Source organism: Malus domestica, chromosome 15 (genome assembly GCF_042453785.1).
Source record: "Malus domestica chromosome 15, GDT2T_hap1".
Classification (NCBI taxonomy): domain Eukaryota; kingdom Viridiplantae; phylum Streptophyta; class Magnoliopsida; order Rosales; family Rosaceae; genus Malus; species Malus domestica.
In genome coordinates this window covers 6,013,580-6,031,068 of record NC_091675.1, presented here as the reverse complement: position 1 = coordinate 6,031,068, position 17,489 = coordinate 6,013,580, and the positions used below count along the sequence as shown (strand labels likewise).

Here is a 17,489-nt window from a genome sequence, read left to right as displayed (position 1 = left end):
CCCACCGAACAAAAACTTGAAAAACCAAGCTCGATTCTTCGTTTTGTAGAATTTTTTTTTGGCAATTAATTGGAAAAAAGAGGGAAGGGAAGGAGAGCGTGGGACGAAGACAACGAGGGAGATAAAAGGGAGAAAAAGATGGACTGATGGAGGCTTCCAAAGAGAGATAGAATTAATTAATATAATATTATTAGATATAAATTAAAAAAATATAATATTGTAGTTTGGTATTATCCTTCTTTTTAGTCCGACACTGCACCAAACGCTTTACTAAGTCAGTCCAGCTTAGTGTAGTCTAAGGCAATCTAGCTTAATCCCTAAAGCTAATTTAGTCTGAGATAGTCCGGTGCAACAAACACACCCTTATATTATTGGTAAGGTTTACTAGTGGTGAAGCCAAAATTTCAGTTCATTGGGATCGTGAAGGGAGATGTTGTAACATTTTTTTGTATATATAATTCATGACTCGTTCTTATATTATGGACTCATCGTTGTACCGTTGTACGATATCATTTTCAATATCGACACTATTATTTTGATGTATACAATCAAATTATAACTACATATTGATCTTCACTATATGATTAGCCTCTTTCACTTAAACAATCGCAACCGTTAATTTGATTATCATAACCAAATACACCAACTTTTGCGAAAGATCAATCCTTTCAATTGATTGAACTCACTATGAAAGACTATGGATCAATCATTTCAATCGATTGAACTCACTATGAATGACTATTGTTTAATAGAGTGTTTGAGAATAAAGGAAATAAAATAAGAAATCAAACGCATGAAGACATAAAACTTAAGCTGAACCTAATTATTGGAAGTTTTTATTGGGATAATGGGGATCGGTAGCAAGAATTATATGGAGTAATATAGAGCTGCTGGGGGTCATGTTATATGGTACATGATAATGCTGATATTATAAAATGTTTATTACACTACTAATGTTGATAGTTACACAATAATTGTATTGTTAACAATATAGATATAAGCTCTACCTTCACGTTTAATGGTATTATAGTATGACATTAACATTCAATGTTCGAAATACAATAAATGTAAGTTACATTATAATCGGCTAATTTTAAAGTCCAACGTTATAGCAAATAACATAGAATGTCATTACTGTAAAATGCTGATTATTACATTATTCACATCATATTAGTATACAACACTGAAAAAGTAGGACTTGCCGCGTCACCTCATTACATTACAAAAGCATCGTTTGATTAAAAGTATCATTACATTTTTTTAAGAGAAAACTAATGAAAAGACTTTAAAAATTTTGAGTTTTAATGATAAGGACGAAATAAAGGGTAGAGTGAATAGTATGAGGATTGACTTTTTAGTGTAAAATTATGATTTTTCGTTAAAGTGAGAGATTTTCGTTAAAGTTCCATTTTCTTAAAGGTATCATAAACTAAACTTTTTCTGTAACAATTATTTTTCTCTTGGCTGTAGCTAGGCATCCTGTAATTTTTCTTTTAAATTGTCTATAATAGATTTGCTGCTGTTCTATCCTCATATTCTAATCCCATGCACGTTATTTCTGGTTTGACCAACCATAAACAAAATGAGAAATTGAGAATGGAAAATATAACAGTTCGTGCGCATTAGATTTCTATCTATTTGATAAATGACCAAAATTAAAAAAGAAAACTAATGAAAAAGGCTTGAAAACATTAAATTTTAATCAAAAGGATAAAAATGTGTTGTAAGTGAATAGTACCATAAGTGATTTTTTAGAGTAAAAATGTCATTTTTCGTTAAAGTGAACAGTATCAGAAATGTTTCGTTAAAACTTCCAAATTAAGAATCGTTAGGGGCCATTAGACACACAGAAACTATTGCTTGATCATACAACAATTAAGATATGTTGTCTCAACCGACTTTCAACAGACCATTCTCTCTGGCAAAAGAGATTACAATTTTTGAAAAATCTAATTTAAAAAAAAAACACAAAAATTACTACTATTATAAAACTACACATCAAATTTCTAATCTGAGTGAAAAAGGATTTGCCATAATATATAGGAGAACATGTTCCAAAATGGTTCATAATTAATCTTTGATTAATTCGTAGTGGTGTCCCGGCTTCAACTGAGAGCCTTATATACACTACCCCACAAGTCATTTCGTGCACACAGCCATCTACTCAGCCATGTTTTCTATAAAGTGCTCATTTTTTTGGTCTTTTAAAAGCTCTTCAGTGTGGGGACTTTGATGAGTACCGAAGTTGCTCATTGAGGCCTATCGAGCTCATAGCTTTTATCTAATTCCTTTTCTCCTCTCTTATTTGTTTCCATAATTGCAATGTAATTGTAATAAAACTAACACACTTTTTTCATATTACATTACATTAGAAGGTTTCAAATTCTCGACCTAGCCTAGTCATACTTATTACCCTATCCACTTTCACCACTAAACTAACCTCAATGGCTTAAACTCACACACTTGCATAATGCCAGCCAACAAACTCGAATTTGCAGTAAATCTCCAATTGTAACATGTCATAGCTCAATCCTCATCAAGATATTGTAACCTTTAAGTCATATTGGCACGGTTTTGTTGGCTTTCAGATTCACAATCAAAGATGTCATCTAAACATATAAAGCACAACACTATTACCACAATCTACCTCGAAGGGGGCCTGAAGTTCCTGTCAGCACACTTCAGGTCAAGTCTAGCTATAACTTCCATCTTAATCCAACTTTATGAATAAAACATTTCCGAAATTTAAAGGTGACAAAAAACATGAAACTAATAATCAATATATTTTTTTTTTTGGAATACTAATTATGGAGAGCAAAGTACAATCATTCTGGAAAATGATGGTTGATAATTTAGGAAATACATGGCAAACAAATAATCATGGAATGTGGTCCAAAGCTGGATGTGGGCTTGATCAGTAACAGGTCTTACTATCCTTGCATTCTAAATAACTGAGATGAATCTGGTTCTAGGGTTTCTGGGAACTTTTTAGGTGCACGTCTGGCCAAAATAGAAAGTGAGAAACGTATTTTTGCAGTACTAGTAGTTCTGATAAAAGAGAAGGAAAAGAAGCTACATGTTTAAAAGTCTATTTTTCTTCTCTCACTTTTAGGTCCACCACATAAGAATCAAAGCTAGCATGCTTTGGCTTGGGGCTCTTTGTAGTTTGTATGTTAATTAAGGTCAATTGATGTTTGGCTGTCTCCTATGTAAGGGTCCATTGTTAGACCAGCCGAAGTGACACCATACAAATCCACATTATTGGATTATTGAATGATAAAGCTAGCTCAAGATCGATATATGTGTGCTTTTATCAGAATAAAGGGAGAGATTTGGTATGCTTTTTACACTAGGATAAAATAATTCACCAGGATTTGTTCATAGCTCTCACAAGGACAAAAGTTTTGCCAGCTAGCTGAACCATTTTTGCATCCTTTACTCTACACTTAACTTTGTCTTCTAATCACAAGGCAGGGCATGTCTCAATGTGTACTTCATACAAAAAAAATCACACTACATTTATGTATACGCCGTATTTATTATTTAATTATGATGAAAGTTGGTGATACATATCATTTGTTTATTTTTTCATATATTATTATTAGTTGAGGGAACATTAGGAAACCCCAATCTCTAACATGTTAATAAGAGATCTACATTGCATGAACTTACAAATGAATTGCAAACTTCCTAGTTTTCCAATGTGGGACACTTTTCACATCTTTACACATCCTCTTCTAAAACCATGAAACAAGTTGAGATTTCTTGCAAAGCAAATAATAAAGCGAGTTGCATGCACGTGAGCTAGTTACTAATGAACGGAAATGGATATTTATATGATGAGGTAACTTTGTCCAAAGTTATAATATAGGATTTCTTTTTGGCCTTTTTGCTTCTCAAAGATTTAAATATTGGTGGTGGATTTAGTAGAGAGGAAGAGTCCAAGATTTCTCAGGGTGACGAGGACGGGAAATGAGACAAAGCTGCAAGTATACAATGAGAAATCTCGAGAGGTTGTTCAAAGTTTCAAGGACCCGTCATTTTCTGCTGATATGTTTTTTGGGTTTGCCAGCTCGAACCAGGGAGTACTGGTCCCTGCTTATTTGTGTTTCTTCTACTATTTCTCTAATTATATATCTACTTCTTCTCTCGCAACCAACAATGTCCATCAATGGTTTGCTCTCACATCCAAATTCCAACCCCAAATTATGCAGTCATTTTCCGATCAAGTAAATTAAAAGAACTGGAGCAATTAATTCAGGTGAACTGTTAATTTAGATGCTGGCCCTCCACAGTGGAGGGTAGTCAAGCCTCAACCTTCTTTATTTTGTTTGTATGTTAAAATTTTGAAGATCTTTTTGAGTTTTGGGTGTAGTGATGACATTGTCGGGTGCATATGCTCCCGAGACAAAACTAGTTGTATGTCATAAATAACTTTCTAATCCAACATCTTGGCAGGCTTGTTGATTACGTCTAGAGTAGAATTGGGCCACAAAGTTAGCTTGGTTGTGTTGAAGGATTACCTTCAGCTTTGTGCAAGGAATTAAACACCAAATCAAAGATTGGAGGGAACATGTTGATACTAAGATAAACAATTGTATAGTAGTAGCACAGATTTTAGAGATGTAAGTTTTAATTGAAAGATATGAGTTGAACATCAAAGTTGAATATCAGAGTGCCCATACCACAATGAACGAACAAACGGATTACAAAACTAGAAATATTATTGATATCAAACACTACAAAATCGCCGAGACGGCTACATAAACTCCAAGAGGCTACATTGTGAATAACTTATATCTCAAACTAAATTACAAGCAATATTTATAGAGAACTAAACCTAAGAAACCCTAACTAGGATGGGCTAGGCCCAAATCATAAACTAACAAAGAAAACCCAAATACTAAAATAAACATAAATATTAATATTTTCCAACATCCCCTTGGTCAAACTCATGGTGGTACATGACATGGGTTTGCCAAAGTAGATGTGAATGCAAGACTCCAAATTTCAGTGCCAATGTCAATGCCAATACCATTGCCAATACCAATGCTAATGCCAATGGCAATGCTGATGTTGATGCCAATGCCAATGCAAATTCCAACTTCCGAACAAAAAAAAAAATTCCAATTTACTCTGTCCACAATGTCATTCGAATAGTTACCAATCCAAATACTCGAACGATCGTCACGGTGGGCAACAACATGTTTCCCAATACAAGCCAAACAAACCATATTTCTTTCTTGCCCGTGTAGACCTAAAACCTCCAACTTTTTTCCTTTGCCCGTATGGGCCTTAAACAAGCAACCAATTTTGTATTTTAACATTTTCTTGTTTCTTCCTCTTTTTGTTTTTTTAGCTTTTCGACAGACCATTTTTTTCCTTGTGAACAATCAATACCAACTAACAATCTAAAACGAATGACGAGCAAGACAGACAAATTGATACCAATGATAACAGATTAAATCCCAAAGGATCAAACCTGCTCTGATACTAACTTGAATATCAGAGTGCGCATACCACAATGAACGAACAAATAGATTACAAAACTAGAAATATTATTGATATCAAACACTACAAAATCGCCGAGACGGCTACATAAACTCCAAGAGGCTACATTGTGAATGACATATATCTCAAACTAAATTACAAACAATATTTATAGAGAACTAAACCTAAGAAACCCTAATTAGGATGGGCTAGGCCCAAATCCTAAACTAACAGGGAAAACCCAAATACTAAAATAAACATAAATATTAATATTTTCCAACAATATGTAGGCTGCTAAGCTAGTATCAGCAAATGAATTGAGATGATTTATATGTTGGAAGCATATTAGGAGATATACCATAGCATAGTAGTACTCTTGTGCAAGAACTGAACAAGAAGAACATACTCATGAAACTATTCTGTAGTTGTACACTCAATTAAAACAAACATATGAGACTCGAGGATTAGCCTATATTTACAATGTTTCGTCTCATATGCGAAGTGCATTGGTTTCTCCAATTTAAAAAATTTACAAATCCGAATACATAGTTAATTACACGCAAACGCCTAAGTAATCTCGTCTAAGCACTTGCATGGCTTATTAGGTCTATAAATTGAAGTTATGGTTTAGTCGATATATCAGATCCTCAAGTCTATTCTTAGCAGCAAATAGTGAAAAATGAAGCTTTCATTGCTTTCATGTTTGTTGCTTCTCTCTTGCTACCAGTTGGCCTTTCTCATATTATCATGCAATGCGACCATTTACCAAATGAAGAACCTCAACAAATTGATCAAGTCTCGCAAATCTGGAAATCCTCTTCATTCTAAATCATGGGATCGCTTAGATGTCGCACCAGACCACTATTCTCCGGTGTATGTCGGATCACAAGAAGGGTTGATGGAAGCTGATAAGATTGATGCCTTGCCAGGACAGCCTGAAGGAGTAAATTTTAATCACTATGCAGGCTATGTTACTGTGGACCCTAAAGCTGGGAGGGAATCGTTCTACTATTTTGTAGAGTCACCCCAAAATTCTTCAACCAATCCTCTGGTGGTGTCATTACACGGAGGTAAATGTTACTAAAATTTTTAACTAGTCCCACGTCGAAAACATGACTAAATAACATATAACTTATATTGAATGGTTTCACTTCTAATTGTACTCAAGCTTTTTATGATAAAACTCAACACTTTTGTATATTGGATTACACATGTATTTAAGTTGAGGGCAGTGTTAGTGCGGTTAGTATAGTGGACTTCTAGCTGGTCAGTCTTTGTTGGTATTTCAAAGTTTACTAACTCAATACCAAAAATATGTGGGTGATAAGTTTTCTAACTTTATCACATCTCTCACTATCACTCTCAATAAAATTGGACAAACGAAAGGAAAGAAGTAGCAAATTTGTTGATAACAACACACTTTGAAATATTAGAAGAGTTTATAACTATTAAAAGGTTACAAGCTGAAAAATGAGAATGGGAATTACAAAGAGCCTTACAGGAAGGCTTTCTTATACTTGCAAAAACAAAAGGAACCATACAAGTGCTTTTAATAAACAAATACAACATGTCCGCTTTCCTAAAAGCAGTTCAGCTATCACATGTCAGCACACTGCTGTCTTGTAATCACCTTTCGGTTGACAGATAGAGGGAGCAATGATGTTTGTAGTTGTAGGTGAACGACCTAAAAAAACAACATGCTAGCTAAAAAGTGTTCCACCACTTTTTGCCACTGTATTTGATTTGAACTTCCAACAGTCTTCACAATTACTCCTCTATCTCTGAAACAAGTAATTTCAAATGTAAATAGGGTAAATTAATATTGTTGTCTCCGTCACAGGACCTGGAGGATGCTCACCTTTTGGATATGGAGCCTTGGAAGAACTAGGACCATTCAGAGTTAGCAGTGACAACAAGACACTAATCTCTAATGACTATGCTTGGAACAACGGTATTACATACATGTAGCACCTTAATTATATCTTCTTTCTTAATTAACTAATGTAAAATAGCGTCTTAAGTCGATATGTAGATTTGATTATAAGAGGAACAAATGAATGGCTTGCAGTGGCAAACGTGCTCTTCTTGGAGACTCCATTAGGGACTGGGTTCTCATATTCAAACACATCGTCTGACTATGAAACTGTGGGTGATCAGAGCACAGCTGAGGACAACTACGTTTTTCTTGTAAACTGGCTGGAGAGATTTCCCCAATATAAAACCAGGGATTTGTTCATCACTGGAGAGAGTTCTGCAGGCCATTACGCACCTCAACTTGCTTACACCATTCTCTCTAACAACAATGTCACCAATCAAACAAAAATCAATCTCAAAGGAATTGCAGTGAGTACTCGATTAATTTGGATTTATTTGCGTCCTAATGCTAAACCATGACATTTTTTTTATCACAAAAATGCTTATGTTATTCTACTCTTATAGTATTATAGTAATACAGTGTAAGAAGTTGAGGTTTTATCATAAAACTAATTGGTAGTTAATATAGGTAGTAGTCTAATTCTTTATATGCACCTGCAATGTTGGTATACTTCCAAACTGGGACATTTCTTCACCTCCTCACACATTCTTACGTGTGCTGAATATTCAAGTCTAACAAAAAGACAACACAGATTGGTGGGTGACATGGAGTACGTGTGTGCACTGTGCTTTACAGGTGGAGCAGTATTGTTGAGGCCAATGGCCTATGTGTTGTTCATGTGTCTGACTTAAGTAACACCACACGTAAATGATGTTTGAGAGTAGAAATTCCATGCTAGGATATTAAGGACCTTGCATTGCATGTATTTACAAAAAGTTAAACTACTCTCCATATTGCTAATCTATTTTATAATGGAGTCTTCTTACCTGAATGCATGGGTGTGGTCCACATTAATTTACTGGCAACATAAGGATGTGCATGGTAATATAAGTCTTTCAAATTAACATCACTCAATATACCGATGATATTAATGCATGGTTAATTATTTTATACTTGCAGATTGGGAATCCTTATATCGATGATAATACCGCTCTACTAGCCATTTTCGATAATTTGTGGACACATGCTTTCAACTCTGACGAAACCAATGCAGGAATACACAAATATTGTAACCTTACTAATTTAGGTGATAATCCCTCCGAAGAGTGTCGTAGATATGTGTCTCAAGCAGTCATGGAGCTAGGAGAAGATATTGATATTGCCAACATCTATGCTCCAGTTTGCACAACATCAGAGGACGATTCAGAACCCAAATCTGCCTCAACTGGTTCTGTAAATCTCTAAACTGATTTTAACAAAATAAAGCACGAAAAAAGAACAAAAAAATAATCTGATCGGAAGTTATTAATAAAAAGATACATAAAATCTTCTTCTGAGTATATTTGATGACCGTATATAATTTGATAGTGGATGTGTTATTAACAGTTTGGCATGAAGCTGGCTGATGTGATCAAATGGTAATAAGGCCTTGGCTCCGTTTTTGTATAACACTTATGCTCATAAGGAGTGCTTTTATTAGAAATATGCATGTTTGAATTTTATCAAAAAGACATGCAATTCTTGAAAAACACTTGGAGATGTTATGGGAAGCATCTCTGCAACATTAGGAAGCATATAACAAGTGCTTCTCCATGAAACATTTCCATGATCTAATAGTACTTTTTTTATTTTTTTTATCATACACAGTCATAACACTTTTGATTGCCAAAAAACACTTACAGTCTTTCTAGATTTAGTCCCAAACATCCCCTGGCTGTCATTGAGCTAATTATTTGACCAGAAAATATAATCCTTTTAACATTTTTCCTGCTGTCAACACTGTTTGAAAGGAGAGCTGTTTCCCATTAGGTTACATACACTATGAATCAATTGCAAGGACTTAATTATGACTTGGATTTTATGTTACATGCATTATCAGGTTGCTGCTGATTTTGATCCATGTTCTGACAACTATGTGGAGGCCTATCTAAACCTTGCCGAGGTGCAGTCAGCTCTTCATGCAAGACCGACAAAGTGGACTGCTTGCAGGTAAATATATAAGAAAGTTCTGTTTGTTCTGCAGCAAATTTTCACTTTCACCAAGAAAAAAAGCAGCAAGATTTTTCACCTTGGTTCACAACTACAAATCAACTTAATTGAAATGTATAGTGCTGGATCATCTGAGAATAAATACGCGCACACACACATATCTAACCTTTTCTTGTGGTCACTAGTGATACTGATTGGACGGACAGCCCAACAACCATGCTACCCACAATACAACAGCTCATTGAAAGTGGGATAAGCTTGTGGATATATAGGTGAGGCACCTTGAGCTTGAATTGTTAAGCTTCTATAATATTTGCTAAATTGTATGATCACAGATGGAATGGGAACTAAATAGTTTTTATGTTGAATGCAATTTGCAGTGGAGACACCGATGGGTACTTTTCAGTCACATCTTCTAGATACGCCCTACACATCCTCAACTTACCAATCCAGACACCCTGGAGGCCATGGCACTCTAGTACTGAAGAGGTAATACTTAATTCTTTTATTGATAAGGATGGTAGGATGCCCTATGAATTTTTTTTATGTTTATTTGGAACGCTTGTCAAGTGATGTATTGTTTATGTATTATGTTATAAGTGGTGATTTAGTCAATATATATCCTAATTCTAAGATATATATTACTAAAAAAAATACTTATTATAATTTGAATAAAATAATAATTAGAGAAGACAGTGTTCAAGTACATTGATATATTAATTAATTAATTTCCCCATGATCATCTTTGGCCTATTGGCACATATGGCAATCCAGGTCGGAGGATATGTGGTTGGGTACGAAGGGCTGACATTTGCTACGGTGAGGGGAGCTGGGCTCATGGTTCCCACCTACCAACCAGAGCGAGCACTCACCTTGATCTCATCTTTCCTTCAAGGACAGCTTCCTCCTCTCCCTCCCCCTCCCTCTCCCTAATTCCAAGAACATCATTTTCCGCCGGCACCGCTGCCGTCGTATGGAGCTATTCACTCGGCCAGATAGTCATTTGGTTTAGGAGGTGTTTTCAATAATATAAGCCCAATATAATAGGCTTTAGGCTTCAGTTTCATTAATATTTGCTTTTCCGGAGCTGTAGGGTTTTCATATCCTACATCGATGTTTATTGTCTCTTTTATTTAGAAAATAATACAAGCTTCACATTCCTACTTAATAATATGAATTAAAAGTTGAAAAACGATTGAAAGTGGGGTTGAAGAGAAGAGCAATATCTCACAATTCACATACGTATCTACATGAAACAGTAAAGCGATGATTTCACACTCAATTTTTTTCTTTGATATTACACCTTTGTTATTTTTTATTATTTGATTCTCATTTGATTATTTTTTGTTTTTTGATTCTCATTTAAAAAAAAATTTATTGTACATTAGAAAATATTTCAATATGATTGTCATATAATCATGAAATATTATTTATCAATTCATATTATAATATGTATATTTACTTATTAATATTATAATTCTAGAACCATGACATCTATATTATTAATATTATAATTCTAGAACCATGACTTATAAACCCTACTGTTTATTTATATTATAACACATAAGATAGTAGAATTAAATAAATGCGAACGTCACACTAAAAAACTTCTTCACGGTTTACCAATTCCTTTAAATAATAAAAAGATCCAAACTTGCTAAACTAATTATCCAATCAAAGGATTGGAATCTGCGGCATTCAAAGCGAATAGGATCCTATCCGGATCCTATTTGTTGGATCCAAAGAATCAATTAATCGTGTCCGTTCATCATACATTATGCAGTTAAAAATTATTTAAAATTAAATATAAATAGTACCTAACAAAAATTGACCGTACGATGTACGATGAACGAACACGATTGATTAATTCTCCGGATCCCCACAAAGAGGATCTGGAGAGGACCCTCGTCCCATTTAAAGCACAAGTACCCTTGTTCTACGATATTTTAATAATGGACACATAAATCGTAGCTTAGAATCTTTAGATGTGGCATTTTAATATGAACTATAAAGACACTCAGTACTATGGTTTGATGATATTCATTTTCACTTGAAAATGAGAGGTCTTAGGTTCAAATCTCGTGGATGGCGAATTCGATACCAAATTAGGTTGCCCATTGTGTGGCTTAACCGAACTCCCCTTCCTCATAGTGCAAAAAATATTGATGTACTAAAAAAAAACAATAAATGAATGAACAACTGTATTCACATTTAGCACAAAGCTACGATGAAAATACAGTTGTGGGATATGTTTAGTCCAAAAGCCGATAATTCCTTATTTACCAATCAACAAGGAAAGTGCTCTACAATCTTTCTCATTTATGTTGACCACATTTTGATTACATGAAATGATTTGCATGCCATTGATAGTCTTAAAAGTTCTTTAAATAACAAGTTTTGTATCAAAGATCTTGGTAGTTTAAGGTATTTTTTGAGCATAGAAGTGCACTCCATGAAAGGTATTTCATGATTTGAGAATAAAATCAATGGCCGGCCACTCCATTTTGTGATATCAATGAAACAGCTCCATATTGCCATAAATCCCTTGTTTTATAAACGAACAAGACGCATAAAGATTGTTTGCCATTTTGTTCAAGATAAGATTAAGGAAGGAAAGATTGTCACTGGATTCGTTCCATCCAAATCCCAGTTGGAAGACATTTTACCAAGGCCTAAGGCAAGGAACGCTTTTTTTGTTCTTTGTTAGACAAGTTTGGTGTTTATGATGTTTACTCTCCAAATTGATGGACAATGTTGAGAAAGTCAACAGCGTACAAGATATTTGCATAGATTAGCATCCAATCAAGCAAATATGTTGGAATGATTACCTTCCTACTTAGTGTTGATTATATCAATTAGCTAAATATTTACTTTCTTGCTTTGTACCAATTGTACCAATTGTAAGAATCAATTATAGGATTCTTTCCTATTAATATTTGTATATTGTAACTTATGAAAATAATCAATCAAGAAAATATTCAAAAATACTCAAACTATCAAATTCAATTGTTTCCGCATATATGTGTCCAAAGAAAAATCCTCTCGAGACAATGATAGGATGTGTTAAATAATAATTATTTTTCATAATTTTCTAGCCATTGAACCTAGCCATTGTATGTATTCCTTTTTTAGCCATTGTACTTAGCCATTGTCTCTAGCCATTGTATGTATTTCTTTCCTAGTATGCCTTATGTTGTCCCTAAAGCTAAGGCCTTAGCATTCTCATCCCAAACTTTCAGTTCTTGAAATTTATTCCTACAAATAGTATAAGCTAGTGTTTGATACTACTAGTTCACCAGCATATTCAAGCAACATAAATAGTGGAGATCATGAAGCTTTCACTGCTTACACGTTTGCTTCTCCTGTCAAGCAACCTATTAGCCTTTCTCATAATATCATGCAACGGTAACCAAATCGACAACCTCAAGAAGTTTTTTAAGTCCCGCAAATCTGCGAATCCTCCTCGGACAGACTTGTGGGATATCTTCAATGTTGCAGAAGGCCAATTTTCTCCGGTTTATGTTGGAGTCCAACATGGGTTGAAGGAAGCTGATAAGATTGGTTCTTTGCCAGGACAACCTCAAGGTGTAAACTTTGATCAATAAGCAGGGTATGTTACTGTGGACCAGAAAGCTGGGAGAGCATTGTTCCACTACTTTGTAGAGTCGCCGCAGGATTCATCAACTAAACCATTGGTGCTATGGTTAAATGGAGGTAAATGTTGCTTTGAAGTGTTACTATACAATTATTCATCTATCCTATAAGTTCCTTACCTTTTTAATTATGTTATCGTGGAGGTATATATGCGTATTAATATTCTTCAATCGATCAAGAGAGATGAGGGCGCGGGTCTGTGTATGAGGAGGGTTAGTGAGATGGGTTAATAAGAACAGCAAAAATTTAAAAATTGAATAATCCGAATTTTTGAATCCTTCTGCTTTGGGTCATTCCTAATAAAACATTTATTTGTAACAAACTATATATACCTACTCTTACTTTTGGTCAAAAACTATATAACCACTCGGAGCAAGTTGTAGTTATTTTCTAGGAAAACAACAAATCGGTGGATCGATGGATAACATGATAACATCATTTGTGACAGCAGTACTACTTTAAGGGAAAATAATACTTGAAAACAGTTAAAATTGTTGAAATATCTCACATCGACAGTATTTAGGAGAAAAAAAAGTGTTTAAATATCTTAATCCTTTCAACTAATACCAAGATTTTTTATGATAAAACTTCATATCTGACGGATTGTGCATGTGAAAATTACCAAATTGGAGATAATATTGATGTTGTTAGAAGTAGACCTTATGTCTGTCTCGCTGATAATTTCACTACTATAATAATAGACTTAAGGCGATCGATCAGTCGGTTTGTTGTTTAGCTATCAACCAAATTTGATATAAACAGCCACGATATATATAATTAATGCTTAAAGTAAAAAAGAATGCATGGGGTTTACATCCCAAATGTTTCCTGGCCAGCCAAGCGAGCTAGGTGGACAACACTTGCAAGAATTTTCCGAATAATCTTGTATTCTTGAGCACCAACTATCCCTGTACGTACGTAGTGTGTTTCCCAATATACATAAATCAAACACGGTTTGTGGTACAATTCTTGTGGAAACTCATGAGACATCATCACTTTTAATAAAAAAATTATGATGTTTTGTAATATCGGATATTTTAAACTTTTTAATTGTTAAATCTTTGATTAAAATTATAAAAACTATAACCTAACAGTTGAAAAGTCCAGTGTATAATTATATACTCGAGAGCACCATTAAATAGTCTAATCGTCAAAAAGTACTAGGGTGATAGTATCCACCACTAAATGAAGATATTTTTATGTCCATGGCAGCAGATTCTATAGGTTTGAAAATAACCGTTACTAAGTTGTTTGAATGGTTTTGAGCCATGTAATGTGTTGTATATTCTGATTTCCACTTGTAAAGGGCATACTATTTTCTCTCTTCATGAAAAGAAAGCACATACAAGAGACACGAGAGAGAACAAACAATCAAAATTAGCAAAAAATGGACAAGAACGAAGAACTTTTTGGCCAGTTCTCATTGTTGTTGCCACAACTACTTATGAAGTTATGAAGTCTAATGACAGTTTGACCATAAAATTGTGAATAACTCCCATTACATGACACAATTTTATGCTACAACAATGCCACACTCCAACAGTTCACATCTCTTATATAGTCTCAGAATTAGAGCTAAAACTTCTTTGGCTTCAAGTACTCACTATAATTAACTGGCTAAACCATCTTCTAACAACTCAAAGCTGACATACAATATTTTAACACCTCAATGCTGACTTGTCAGTCAGTATCAGACAACAGTTTCATGCCACGTACAACGATGCCACCTCCAATAATTTCATGTGTATGATTTACGTTGTTGTGTACATATATACAGGACCAGGATGCTCATCTTTTGGATATAGAGCCATGGAAGAACTTGGACCCTTCAGAGTCAACAGTGGTAGAATGACACTATTCAGAAACGACTATGCTTGGAACAACGGTAATTACAAAAATTATGTCAACTTCAGCAATTTTTTTCATAGAACGTAGCAATTAGTGGTACGAAAAAAAGCTGAAATTAAAAATAGAAAACTTAACAATTGTGGAAATCAAACAACGACTATAACATTCATAGCATTGAGTGCTATGGGGCACTGAAGCCACACAATCCCCAACTTTAGACTCGTTAGAATAATAAACACCAAAAAATGTAGCAGTGGTACACGTGATCTTCTTGGAGTCACCAGCGATAGTTGGGTTCTCATATTCAAACACAACGTCCGACTATGAAAACGAGGGTGACAAGAGAACAGCGGAAGACTCTTACAAATTTCTCATAAACTGGCTGGAGAGATTTCCCCAATACAAATCCAGGGATTTCTTCAATACAAATCCAGGGATTTCTTCATTATTGGAGAGAGCTATGCTGGTAATTACGTGCCTCAACTTGCCTCCACCATAATCTCAAATAATAAAGTCACAAATCAAACAAAAATTAATCTCAAAGGAATTGCTGTGAGTATCGTACATTATTTATTAGTTAATTAACTGTAGATCTTATATTATATTTTTATCTGATCTTCATGTGTTAATTATATATATATATTATATGAATAATCACGTGTTTAGATTTACCGAATTAGGATAAGTTCAGAGTTCAATTCCCTCTAACTTAATAAAAAGAAACATGTTTAGAATTTAGATAGTTCACAGTTCATTTCCTTCCAATGTAACAAAAAACACACTTTGTGCAGATTGGAAATGCTTGGATCGATGATAGTACGGGTGAGCTGGGGATTCATGATTATGCGTGGACACATGGTATGAACTCCAACGAGACGAGTGCAGGGATACACAAATATTGTGATTTTTCTTCCGGCAATTCCTCCAGCGCATGTGACAAATATCAAAGTCAAGCAAGGGAGGAGCTTGGAAATATATAGATTTATAACATCTATGCTTCCCTCTGCAAAACAATATCAGAAGCCACTAAATCTCTCCCAAAATCTTCTGTAAGTCTATCTGCAGCTAGCTAGAGAGCTCAAAGGAGTATAATATACATTATATTAGACTGAGTTAATCAAGCGTTCAAAGTAAATGATTAACTGGGATGCTATCATGATACAGGTTGATGATTTTGATCCATGCTCTGACAATTATGTGGAGACCTATCTAAATCTTCCGGAGGTTCAAGCGGCACTTCGTGTAATACCTACAGAGTGGTCAGCTTGCGGGTATATATATTTTTGGACAACTTTGTGCCTTAATGGTACATTAAAATATGCACTACAACAAGGGTTGCCGGGAGCTAATTTTATCACCTTAAAAATGTCATTCTGCACTCTAATTCTATAGAAAACAAGAGAAAAATTGTATAATAAAAGAGAAAGGCGTGCCACAGGGCGGGGGCTAGGGAAATTCTGCCCTGATGTGGCTGTTAAAGTCCCACATCGGTGGGTTCAAAGAAACCCAATAGGTTTAAATAGAATTGTCCTACTCTAACTAATATTGAGTTTTTTGTGGTAAAACTCAACACCCGACGGATTGGGCAGGTGATTAAGTTGGGAATAGTATCAGCATCGTTAGAGTGAGACGGACCCATTGATCCAAAAATGGTGATTAAGTTGGGAATAGTATCAGCATCGTTAGAGTGAGACGGACCCATTGATCCAAAAATCGAACAGTGTCTTCACGGCTGATAAATTATTTTAAATTGTCAGACAGGGAAAGAGAAAGACGTTTTATTTATAACTAACTCACTCTTATTTTTCATGAGTTGCGTCTAGTGGAGTTGGATGGACGGACAGCCCAACCACCACTCTACTCACGATAAAGCAGCTGATAGCAAGGGGGATAAATTTATGGATATACAGGTGAAACCCTTCAGTTGATTAAGCTAAGTTTAATGATCCCAAAGTTCCCCTTCCACTTCAGAAGATTAATTTTCATGAGAAATGCTAATGAGACTCTTTTAATGTGAGATTCTCTGTCACCTCATAGTTTAACATTAATTTCGGTGCCAATATTATAAAACATTGTGCAAAAAATATGACAGATGGTCTATGGAGAGTCTCATTTTAAGAATCTCCTTAGCATTTTTCAATTTTCATTCACTAATTGATTAAGGTTATATTATTTCTGCATTTATGTTACATAGATATAAACACATGCATATTATAATTATATTTTAGTAATCTATAGCACCTGAGATTTTTCATGTTAAATATGCAACCCGCAGTGGAGATACTGATGGGAGAGTACCAGTCACATCTTCTAGATGCCCCATAAATTACACTTTGAAATTGCCTCTACAAACTCCATGGCGACCCTGGTATCCAAATGGACAGGTACTTAAACATCCACATCCTGTTAGAGTATGTTTAGTATTAACAGATAAACACGTGTTATAACAAGAGCAAACTATAATACCAGTAGA

General features: G+C 34.7%; 1 protein-coding gene and 1 long non-coding RNA gene across 2 annotated transcripts; both read left to right on the top strand.

Moving 5' to 3' along the window:
• Positions 1–6,259: 6,259 nt before the first annotated feature.
• On the top strand, positions 6,260–10,685 carry LOC103455997 (serine carboxypeptidase 1-like). Its single transcript, XM_008395618.3, has 8 exons — positions 6,260–6,560; positions 7,331–7,441; positions 7,559–7,833; positions 8,486–8,758; positions 9,405–9,514; positions 9,700–9,786; positions 9,895–10,003; positions 10,289–10,685. The coding sequence occupies exons 1-8, from the start codon at positions 6,260–6,262 to the stop codon at positions 10,445–10,447; spliced, it is 1,425 nt and encodes a 474-aa protein (XP_008393840.3). The 3' UTR covers positions 10,448–10,685.
• Positions 10,686–13,089: 2,404 nt separating this feature from the next.
• Positions 13,090–15,917, top strand: LOC103415609 (uncharacterized). The gene is made up of 3 exons (XR_011576038.1): positions 13,090–13,228; positions 14,946–15,053; positions 15,808–15,917. It is a non-coding gene; the product is annotated as an uncharacterized lncRNA (long non-coding RNA).
• The last annotated feature ends 1,572 nt before the right edge of the window (positions 15,918–17,489 follow it).

Coding starts and splice junctions, on each gene's coding strand:
- LOC103455997 (XM_008395618.3), top strand. CDS start 6,260: ATGAAGAACCTCAACAAATTGATCAAGTCTCGCAAATCTGGAAATCCT. Junction 6,561..7,330: donor GGTGGTGTCATTACACGGAG/GTAAATGTTACT, acceptor TCTCCGTCACAG/GACCTGGAGGATGCTCACCT. Junction 10,004..10,288: donor GGCACTCTAGTACTGAAGAG/GTAATACTTAAT, acceptor ATGGCAATCCAG/GTCGGAGGATATGTGGTTGG.